The sequence below is a fragment of the Gopherus evgoodei genome, unplaced genomic scaffold, assembly GCF_007399415.2.
Source record: "Gopherus evgoodei ecotype Sinaloan lineage unplaced genomic scaffold, rGopEvg1_v1.p scaffold_137_arrow_ctg1, whole genome shotgun sequence".
NCBI classification, from domain to species: domain Eukaryota; kingdom Metazoa; phylum Chordata; order Testudines; family Testudinidae; genus Gopherus; species Gopherus evgoodei.
The window spans coordinates 92085-103039 of NW_022059800.1; the positions used below are offsets into that span (position 1 = coordinate 92085).

The window sequence follows — 10955 nt, forward strand, 5'->3', positions numbered from 1 at the left end:
GCAGCCCCCCCGGACAGACAGACGGACATGGGGCGTTTTCTCTTCTACCGGCAGTTCTCACCCCCCCCCGCAAAATGAGGGGCGCTGACGCCTGAGTCCCCCTCACTGCGCCCCCCGCACGTCTCGCCGCTGCCCGGATTGCGGACTTGGGGGGCCCCGAGCGGGCAGGGGGGCTCCACCCCGAGCCGGGGGGGGCCGCAGGCAGCCAGAGCGGGGGGCCCCCGCACCGATCACGGATTCCGTAAGTCTCTACTTTCCTGCCTGTTTGGGGGCGCCGGGGGGGCAGCTCCGTGCCCCTCCCCGCACTTTGGCGTGGCCCGTGCCGAAGCTCTGCGCACGCGTATGTGAGGCCGGGGGCGGAATGGGGGGATTGGGGTGCGGGGGAGCTGGGGGAGGGGAACCCTGTCTGGCCTCTGGCGGGGGTGGGGGGCGGGAGACAAGGGGCAGAGACCGCGAGGCTGGGCCCGTCTGGCCCTGGCTGTATCCTGCGCCCCCCCCACACACCCTGCAGCCCCCCCGGCGCCCCCTTTTCTCTCTGCTCCGTTCTCGGCGCCTCCAGCTCGGCCCGACCCCTCCCCCGGCCTGTCTCCATCGCCCCCTTCCGCTGGGGGGACCCCGGTGCCCCCCCGTTAGCCCCAAACCCAGGGCTGAGCACACGAAGCAGGTGGGGGGCCCCGGCCCCGATCCGGCCCGGGGGGAGGGACTGGCTGGCTCAGGGGGGCAGGGAATGGGGCAGGGGCCTGTCTCCGCTGGGGGGGGGGTGTCGGCTCCCACCCGGCCCGGGGGGAGGGACTGGCTGGCTCAGGGGGGCAGGGAATGGGGCAGGGGCATGTCCCCGCTGGGGGGGGTGTCGGCTCCCACCCGGCCCGGGGGGAGGGACTGGCTGGCTCAGGGGGGCAGGGAATGGGGCAGGGGCCTGTCCCCGCTGGGGGGGTGTCGGCTCCCACCCGGCCCGGGGGGAGGGACTGGCTGGCTCAGGGGGGCAGGGAATGGGGCAGGGGCCTGTCCCCGCTGGGGGGGTGTCGGCTCCCACCCGGCCCGGGGGGAGGGACTGGCTGGCTCAGGGGGGCAGGGAATGGGGCAGGGGCCTGTCTCCGCTGGGGGGGGTGTCGGCTCCCACCCGGCCCCGGGGGGAGGGACTGGCTGGCTCAGGGGGGCAGGGAATGGGGCAGGGGCCTGTCCCCGCTGGGGGGGTGTCGGCTCCCACCCGGCCCGGGGGGAGGGACTGGCTGGCTCAGGGGGGCAGGGAATGGGGCAGGGGCCTGTCCCCGCTGGGGGGGTGTCGGCTCCCACCCGGCCCGGGGGGAGGGACTGGCTGGCTCAGGGGGGCAGGGAATGGGGCAGGGGCCTGTCCCCGCGGGGGGGGTGTCGGCTCCCACCCGGCCCGGGGGGAGGGACTGGCTGGCTCAGGGGGGCAGGGAATGGGGCAGGGGCCTGTCCCCGCTGGGGGGGTGTCGGCTCCCACCCGGCCCGGGGGGAGGGACTGGCTGGCTCAGGGGGGCAGGGAATGGGGCAGGGGCCTGTCCCCGCTGGGGGGGTGTCGGCTCCCACCCGGCCCGGGGGGAGGGACTGGCTGGCTCAGGGGGGCAGGGAATGGGGCAGGGGCCTGTCCCCGCTGGGGGGGGGTCGGCTCCCACCCGGCCCGGGGGGAGGGACTGGCTGGCTCAGGGGGGCAGGGAATGGGGCAGGGGCCTGTCTCCGCTGGGGGGGTGTCGGCTCCCACCCGGCCCGGGGGGAGGGACTGGCTGGCTCAGGGGGGCAGGGAATGGGGCAGGGGCCTGTCTCCGCTGGGGGGGGTGAGCTCTGTGACGCTCTCGCTGCTCAGTGGGTCCTTGTGTGAACCGAGTTTGCCGGGTCTCAGCGGCATCCCCCCCCCAGGCTCCAGCCGGCCCCCCTTGGCCACTGGGGGGAGGGGGTGTCTGTATGCTCACCCCGCCCTGGGTCCCCCATGTGCCCCCATCTCACAGCCCCCCTCTCAGCAGCTCCCAGCGCTCAAACCCTCCTCCCGGAGGCCCCAGGCCCCTGGCAGCCCCCCGCCTCCGAGCCCTGGGTTCGAGGCCGCTCACCCGCAGCTGCAGGGAGCACAGCGGTGCCCCCCCCCAGCTCCCTGGCGCGGCCTGGGCAGGAGGACTCGGCGCTGAGTCGCTGGCCAGGCCGGGCTGGGGCCTGGGGCTCCTGCCAACCCAGGAGCTGGCCTCTGCGGAGGAGAGGCATGGCCGGGTCTAGGTGCAGCGCCGCCCGGGGGGGGGCAAGAGGGGCAATTTGCCCCAGGCTCCGCAGGTGCCCCCACTAGAGTTTTTCGGGACCCCTAGAGCGGGGTCCTTCATTCGCTCTGGGGGGCCCGGAAAACTCTTGTGGGGCCGGGCCCCGGAGCTTCTTCTGCTCCCGGTCTTCGCCGGCAGAAGGACCCCCCGCCAGAGAATTACCGCCGAAGCGGGACCTGCCGCCGAAGTGCAACCCGGTCTGGTCTTCGGCGGTAATTCGGTGGCAGGGGGCCCTTCCAATCCGGGACCCGCCCCAAATTACCGCCGAAGAGCGGGCTGCACTTAGGCGGCAGGTCCCGCTTCAGCGGTAATTCGCTGGTGGGGGGCCCCCGCCGCAGGCCTTTGGGGCACTTTGGCGGCGGGTCCCGGAACGGAAGGGCCCCCCATCGCCGAACAGGGTTTTGCCGCACAGAGGGCGCCCTGCCGCTTGCCAGTCCCGCGGCTCTGGTGGGAGGTCCACCAGAGCCACCTGCCGCCGAGGGCCCCAGGCCCCCAGAATCCTCTGGGTGGCCCTGTCTGGGTGCTGGGTTTTTTTGGCAGGGGCTGGGATGCAGTGTGGGGGGGGGACGGGGCTGTCTCTCCAGAGTGGCAGTTCCTTGGGGCTGCCTTATAGCAGGGGCCATGTCTCAGTGCTGAGGGTTCAAGGGGTGAGTTAACTGCTGAGGGCACTGCTGGGGTGAAGCTCACAGCATCAGAGTCCCCATCTGGGGGCACTGCTGTGGGGAAGCTCATGGTGCCAGGGTCCTGGTCTGGGGGCGTTGCTGGGGGGAAGCTCACAGCACCAGGGGCCCTGGCTGGGGGCACTGCTGGTGGAAGTTTGCAGCACCAGGATCCCAAAGTGAGGGCACTGCTGGGGGAAGCTCGCAGCACCAGGGTCCTAGCTTGGGACACTGCTGTGGGGAAGCTCACAGCACCAGGGTCCCGGCTGGAGGCACTGCTGTGGGGAAGCTCACAGCACCAGGGGCCTGGCTCAGGGCACAGCTGTGCGGAAGCTCACAGCACCAGGGTCCTGGCTGGGGGCACTTCTGTGGGGAAGCTCACAGCACCAGGGGGCCTGGCTCAGGGCACTGCTGTGGGGAAGCTCACAGCACCAGGGGGCCTGGCTCAGGGCACTGCTGTGGGGAAGCTCACAGCACCAGGGGCCCGGCTGGGGGCACTGCTGTGGGGAAGCTCACAGCACCAGGGGCCCGGCTGGGGGCACTGCTGTGGGGAAGCTCACAGCACCAGGGGCCTGGCTCGGGGCACTGCTGTGGGGAAGCTCACAGCCCCGTCTCCCTGCTCAGATGTAGATACTCTTTTGTGGCAGCCGGTAGCTGTTGCTGGGCAACAGGACACGGCTAGGAAGGAAGCTTGTGTCTCCAGGCAACGCTATCTGAGACCCCGCCCCCTTCTCCCTCCCCTCCCCCATGCAGCTGGTGGGGCTTCAAGGGTCACGGACTGCCTTGGATTCCCATTCCCCCCCCCTTCCTGGACCATGGACGGATGGGTGATTGGCTCCATCCCATCGCCCCAGCCCCTCAAATCCCCCCCGGGAACCCCAGCACCCAGACACGATCCTGTCCCCCAAATTCCCCCTAGGAACCCTGGCACCAAGACACAGCCCCGTCCCCCCCAAATTCCCAGCACCAAGACATGGCCCTGTCCCCCCCGGAGACCGCAGCACTGGACATGGCCCTGTCCCCCCCCAAATTCCCAGCACCAAGACATGGCCCTGTCCCCCCCCGAATCCCCCCCCGGGGACCGCAGCACTGGACATGGCGCTGTCCCCCCCCAAATTCCCAGCACCAAGACATGGCCCTGTCCCCCCCGAATCCTCCGGGGACCCCAGCACTGGACATGGCCCTGTCCCCCCCAAATTCCCAGCACCAAGACATGGCCCTGTCCTCCCCAAATTCCCAGCACCAAGACATGGCCCTGTCCCCCCCCGAATCCCCCCCCCGGGGACCGCAGCACTGGACATGGCCCTGTCCCCCCCCCAATTCCCAGCACCAAGACATGGCCCTGTCCCCCCCGAATCCTCCCTCGGGGACCCCAGCACTGGACATGGCCCTGTCCCCCCCAAATTCCCAGCACCAAGACATGGCCCTGTCCCCCACGAATCCCCCCTGGGGACCCCAGCACTGGACATGGCCCTGTCCCCCCCAAATTCCCAGCACCAAGACATGGCCCTGTCCCCCCCGAATCCCACCCCGGAGACCGCAGCACTGGACATGGCCCTGTCCCCCCCCAAATTCCCAGCACTGGACATGGCCCCTTCCCCCCCAAATCCCCCCCCAGGAACCCCAACACTGAGACACGTCCCCACCCTCCCAATCCCCCTGGGAACCCAGCACTGGACACTGCCTCGTCCCCATGCAACTGACTATATCCCAGCTGCCCCCTCCCATGGCACTGAGATGCCCCCTCCCTGGGGCCCCTGGTGCTGCGAGCTTCCCTCCAGCAGTGCCCAGCCAGGCTGCGGGAAGCCATGTCGCTGCTCAAGGTGAGGACGCGGCGAGCTGCTGACTCGGCACAAACGGGGAGCGGTGTGGGGGGGGGGGCGATGCCAGATGCTGCGAGACCCCTCCCCCACACTGCCACCAGGAGTCACCTTGGCCAGGGGCACAGTGGGGCAGGAGGCTCAGTAGGGGGCGCTGTGGGGCAGGGTCAGTAGGGGGCACTCTGGGGCAAGGGGGGTGAGTAGGGGGCGCTGTGGGGCAGGAAGCAGGGCAGGAGGCTCAGTAGGGGGCGCTGTGGGGCAAGAAGGTGAGCAGGGGGTGCTGTGGGGCAGGGGGTCAGTAAGAGGCGTGTCATGGACTCCCAGGTCATTCCCACGCCTGGCCCCGTGGGGGGGGTGCCCCTTTCAGTGTGACAGCCCTTCTCGGGGGGCCACTCTCTCTGGGGGTCAGGCCCCTCCACCTCCTGGAGCCGCACCTCTCTGAGCCTCAGCACGTCCGTCTCTGCCGTGGGCCCCCCAGGGAGTCCCCTCGCTCTGGGGCCCTGGGGCCTCCTCACCCCCCGAAGGGGACGATCCCCCCCACCGCCCTGTTCTCTAGCCCGGGGTGACTCTCCCCCAGCGTAACACAGGAGGTTTATTGAGAGTTGAACCCAGCACAGGAAAGTCTCCAGCCTCAGGCCTGGCCTCCCTCAGCCCAGCACATCCCAGTCTCCCTGCAGCCAGGGGGGCTCTGCCTGCTCCCCCTCTCCAGCCCTGAGCCCCCCTGCTTTTCAGCTGGGCCTCCGATATCCCCGGCCCCAAGCCCCCTCTGTCCACTGGCTTCTCTCCAGGGAAACAGGGTCATAAACTGGGTCCCCTGGGTCTCCTCTGGCCCCTCTGGCTGGAGCCGGCTGGTCAGGTCACCGGGGTCCTCTCCCCACAGCCCATTGTCCCCCACTGGCCAGACCCGGCTGTGACTCCTGAGCTGGGTCTCCGGGTCACCAGGTCACCAGTCACTGGGGTCTCCATCCTGCAGGCCATCGGCCGGGGTCCCGAGTTCCCTCTCCGGTCCTGTGTCCCAACAAACTCCCTCTCCCCTCCCCTCGTTAACCAGTAACACCTGGGGACACTGAGTCCCACCCCCTGTGCATGCAAACAAGGGGCGCTGTGGGGAAGAGGGTCACTAGGGGGCACTGTGGGTTGGGGGGTCACTGGGGTGGAGTCAGTAGAGGGCTCTATGGGGCAGGGGGTCACTAGGGGGTGCTGTGGGGCAGGGTCACTGGGGGTGCTGTTGGGGTCAATAGGGGCAGAGGGTCACTAGGGCATGCTGTGGGGTGGGGTCAGTAGAGGGGGCTATGGGTGGGGTCACTAGGGGGCACTGTGGGTTGGGGGATCACTGGGGTGGGGTCAGTAGAGGGCGCTGTGGGGCAGATGGTCACTAGGGGGTGCTGTGGGTGGGGTCACTGGGGTGGGTCCGTAGAGGGCTCTGTGGGGCAGGGGGTCACTAGGGGGCGCTGTGGGGCAGGGTCACTGGGGGTGCTGTTGGGGTCAATAGGGGCAGAGGGTCAGTAGGGAGTGCTATGGGGCAGAGGGTCACTAGGGGGTGCTGTGGGTGGGGTCACTGGGGGCACTGTGGGTTGGGGGATCACTGGGGTGGGTCAGTAGAGGGCGCTGTGGGTCAGGGTCAGTAGGGGGTGTTGTGGGCTGGGGGCTCCGTAGGGGGTGCTGTGGGGCAGAGGATCACTGTCACGGAGTGTGGGGGGGTCCGGCCCTGCACCCCTCTTCCTGGGACTCACAGTGACTCTCAGCCAGCCAGTAAAACAGGTGGTTTATTGGACGACAGGAACACAGGTTACAGCAGAGCCGGGGGGCCCAACCAGGACCCCTCAGTCGAGTCCTGCTGGAGGTTCAGGGCGCTTGGACCCCAGAATAGGATCCCCTGAATTCCCCTCACCCAACCCAAAACCGAAACTGACCTGCCCCCCCTCCAGCCGGCCAATTCCTTTGTCCAGCTTCCCGGCCCAGGTGCTGAGCCCCTCCCCCTACCTGGCTCAGGTTACAGGCTTAGATCCTGTCCCCCCCTAAAGTCACCCCCGGCCCTCCCATCCCCCCCAGCCAGCCCCTGCTCCATCACAGTCACTAGGGGGTGTTGTGACTTGGGGAGTCAGTAGAGCAGTTTGTGGGGCAGAGTGTCACGGAGTCACCGGGCGATGCTCTGGAACTGCTCCCCACAAGCCAGGCAGGACTTTGGGGAGCCTCCTCTCCCTTGGAGCAGACTTGTTCAGGGCAAGAAGCTCCCACGGCTTCACCTCCTGGGTCTCTCCTTGGAGCATTCAGCATCCTCTGCCCTCCGTGTGCTTCCCACAGCGAGTCCACCCCAGCGGGGTCCTGGGGGGCCACAGGGTCCTGCACCCCCATTTCGCAGTCAGACGTGACTCTCAGCCAGCCAGTAACACAGAGGTTTATTCGATGACAGGAACAGGATCTAACACAGAGCTTGTAGGTACAGCGAACCGGATCCCTCGGCCGGGTCCATTCTGGGGGGCAGTGAGCCAGACCCCCACGTCTGCCCTCAGCCAGCTCCAGACTAACAACCCCTCCAGCCCCTCCTCTCTGCTCAGCCCCTTTCCCGGGCCAGGAGGTCACCTGATCCCTTTGTTCTCCCCCACCTTTAGCATCCATCCCCTGGCAGGGGGAAGGGCCTGGCCATTAGTTGCCAGGAGCCAGAGGGTCGGCCAGAAACTGAGGCTCCCCCACAGTATTCAGAGGAGGAGTCACTAGGGGGCCCTGTGGGGCGGGAGGGTCACTGGAGGGGCTGTGAGGCAGTGTCAATGGGGGCAGGGGGTCACTAAGGGGCACTGTGGGCAGGGTCAGTAGAGGGGGATGTGGGGGCTCACTAGGGGGTGCTGTGGGGGGTCACTGCGGTGCTCTGAGCAGGGTCAGTAGGGGGCGGGGTCAGGTCAGAGGAGGCTGGGGGGTCACTAGGGGGCGCTGTGGGCAGGTCAGTAGAGGGGGCTGTGGGGCGGGGGGTCAGTAGGAGCGCTGTGGGTGGGGTCAGTAAAGGAAGCTGTGGGGGGGTCTCTGGGGTGCTGTGGGGGGTCACTAGGGGGCGCTGTGGGTGGGGTCAGTAAAGGGGGCTGTGGGGGGGTCACTGGGGCACTGTGGGGGGTCACTAGGGGGCGCTGTGGATGGGGTCAGTAAAGGGGGCTGTGGGGGTCACTAGGGGCGCTGTGCATGGGGTCAGTAGAGGGGACGGTGGGGAGCGTCGTGGGGGGGTCACTGGGGCGCCGTGGGGGGGTCATGAGGGGCAGTGTGGGCGAGGTCAGTGGGGCGCGGTGGGCGGGGTCAGTGGGGGTCACTAGGGGTGCTGTGGGTGGGGTCAGTAAAGGGAACTGTGGGCGGGGTCAGTAGAGGGGACTTTGGGGGGTCACTGGGGCGCCGTGGGGAGGTCACGAGGGGCAGTGTGGGCGAGGTCAGTGGGGCGCGGTGGGCGGGGTCAGTGGGGGTCACTAGGGGTGCTGTGGGCGGAGTCAGTGGGGGGCACTGTGGGTGGGGTCAGTAAAGGGAACTGTGGGCGGGGTCAGTGGGGCACTGTAAGCGGGGTCAGTGGGGGGCGCCGTGGGGGGGGTCAGTAGAGGGGGCTGTGGGCGGGGTCAGTGGGGGTCACTACGGGCGCTGTGGGTGGGGTCAGTAGAGGGGACTTTGGGGGGTCACTGGGGCGCCGTGGGGAGGTCACGAGGGGCAGTGTGGGCGGGGTCAGTGGGGGTCACTAGGGGTGCTGTGGGCGGGGTCAGTAGAGGGGGCTGTGGGCGGGGTCAGTGGGGCGCGGTGGGCGGGGTCAGTGGGGTGCTGTGGGGGGCACTGGGGGTGCTCTGCCATGTGACTCCCCCAGGCCCCACCCCTGGGCTCTCCCCCTCCCCCCCGCAGGTGGCAGCGGGGCCGCGGCGACGTTCCCCATGAGGAGGCTGGAAGATGCCGACGTCGCCCGCGCCGCTGCTGCTGCTGATCGTCGGCTTCGCCCGCCTGAGCCTGCAGGTGCTGTCGTCACTGCGCATGGGTGAGGCAGCCCAGGGTGCCGGGGCTGCGGGTCGGGAGTGAGGGGCACCGGCAGACCTGGGGGAGCCCGGGGCTGGGGGCAGGGGCTGCGGGTTGGGAGTGAGGGGCACCGGCAGACCTGGGGGAGCCCGGGGCTGGGTGCAGGGGCTGCGGGTCAGGAGTGAGGGGCACCGGCAGACCTGGGGGAGCCCGGGGCTCGGGGCAGGGGCTGCGGGTCGGGAGTGAGGGGCACCGGCAGACCTGGGGGAGCCCGGGGCTGGGGGCAGGGGCTGCGGGTCAGGAGTGAGGGGCACCGGCAGACCTGGGGGAGCCCGGGGCTGGGGGCAGGGGCTGCGGGTCGGGAGTGAGGGGCACCGGGAGACCTGGGGGAGCCCGGGGCTCGGGGCAGGGGCTGCGGGTCGGGAGTGAGGGGCACCAGCAGAGCCGGTGGGGGGAAAGTCCAGGGCTGGGGGGCAGGGACTGAAGGTCAGGAGTGAGGGGCACCGGCAGAGCGAGGGGCAGAAGCCCAGGGCTGGGGGGTAGGGTCTGCGGGTCGGGAGTGAGGGGCACCAGCAGAGCCGGTGGGGGGGAAGTCCAGGGCTGGGGGGCAGGGACTGAAGGTCAGGAGTGAGGGGCACCGGCAGAGCGAGGGGCGGAAGCCCAGGGCTGGGGGGTAGGGGCTGCGGGTCGGGAGTGAGGGGCCGTGGATGGGTGGGGGGCCATGGGAGGTGGCTGAGGATGGGGGGAGCTCAGTGGTGGGGGAGGGGTGTGGGTGGTGTCTCTGGACCCATGTGCCCCCTGGCTCTGTGCCCCCCAGCTGCGATCCTGGACGATCAGACGGTATGTGGGCGCGGGGAGCGGCTGGCCCTGGCCCTGGCCCGGGAGCAGATCAACAGCATCATCGAGGTGCCGGCTAAGGCCCGCGTGGAGGTCGAAATCTTCGAACTGCAGCGCGACAGCCAGTACGAGACCACTGACACCAGTACGTGTGTGAGGGGCCGTGCGTGAGACCACTGACACCAGTACGTGTGTGAGGGGCCGTGCGTGAGACCACTGACACCAGTACGTGTGGAAGGGGCCGTGTGTGAGACCACTGACACCAGTACGTGTGGAAGGGGCCGTGTGTGAGACCACTGACACCAGTACGTGTGCGAGGGGGTGTGCGTGAGACCACTGACACCAGTACGTGTGCGAGGGGCTATGCGTGAGACCACTGACACCAGTACGTGTGCGAGGGGGTGTGCGTGAGACCACTGAGAGCAGAACATGTGCGAGGGGGCGTGCGTGAGACCACTGATGCCAGTACGTGTGCAAGGGGCCGTGCGTGACACCACTGACACCAGTACGTGTGCGAGGTGGCGTGCGTGAGACCACTGACAGCAGAACATGTGTGAGGGGCCCTGCGTGAGGCCACTGACACCAGTACGTGTGCGAGGGGCTGTGCGTGAGAACACTGACACCAGTACGTGTGTGAGGGGCTATGCGTGAGACCACTGACACCAGTACGTGTGCGAGGGGTGTGCGTGAGACCACTGAGAGCAGAACATGTGCGAGGGGGCGTGCGTGACACCACTGACACCAGTACGTGTGCGAGGTGGCGTGTGTGAGACCACTGAGAGCAGAACATGTGCAAGGGGGCGGCGTGAGACCACTGACAGCAGAACATGTGTGAGGGGCCCTGCGTGAAGCCACTGACACCAGTACGTGTGGGAGGGGCCGTGTGTGAGACCACTAACACCAGTACGTGTGTGAGGGGCCGTGTGTGAGACCACTGACACCAGTATGTGTGCAAGGGGCCCTGCATGAGACCACTGACACCAGTATGTGTGCGAGGGGGCATGTATGAGACCACTGACACCAGTACGTGTGCAAGGGGCCATGCGTGACACCACTGACACCAGTACGTGTGCGAGGGGCTATGCGTGAGACCACTGAGAGCAGAACATGTGCGAGGGGGCATGCATGAGACCACTGACAGCAGAACATGTGCGAGGGGGCGTGCGTGAGACCACTGATGCCAGTACGTGTGCAAGGGGCCATGCGTGACACCACTGACACCAGTACGTGTGCGAGGTGGCATGCGTGAGACCACTGAGAGCAGAACATGTGCAAGGGGGCGTGCGTGAGACCACTGACAGCAGAACATGTGTGAGGGGCCCTGCGTGAGGCCACTGACACCAGTACGTGTGGGAGGGGCCGTGTGTGAGACCACTAACACCAGTACGTGTGTGAGGGGCCGT

General features: G+C 68.6%; 1 protein-coding gene across 1 annotated transcript; it reads left to right on the plus strand.

Annotated features, from left to right (window-relative positions):
• Positions 1-210: 210 nt before the first annotated feature.
• Positions 211-9697, plus strand: LOC115639849 (glutamate receptor ionotropic, kainate 5-like; the record flags this gene model as incomplete). Its single annotated transcript, XM_030542805.1, has 3 exons — positions 211-241; positions 8608-8737; positions 9533-9697. Coding segments are annotated over exons 2-3 (250 nt in total), but the record flags the coding sequence as incomplete, so codon positions are not given.
• Positions 9698-10955: the final 1258 nt, after the last annotated feature.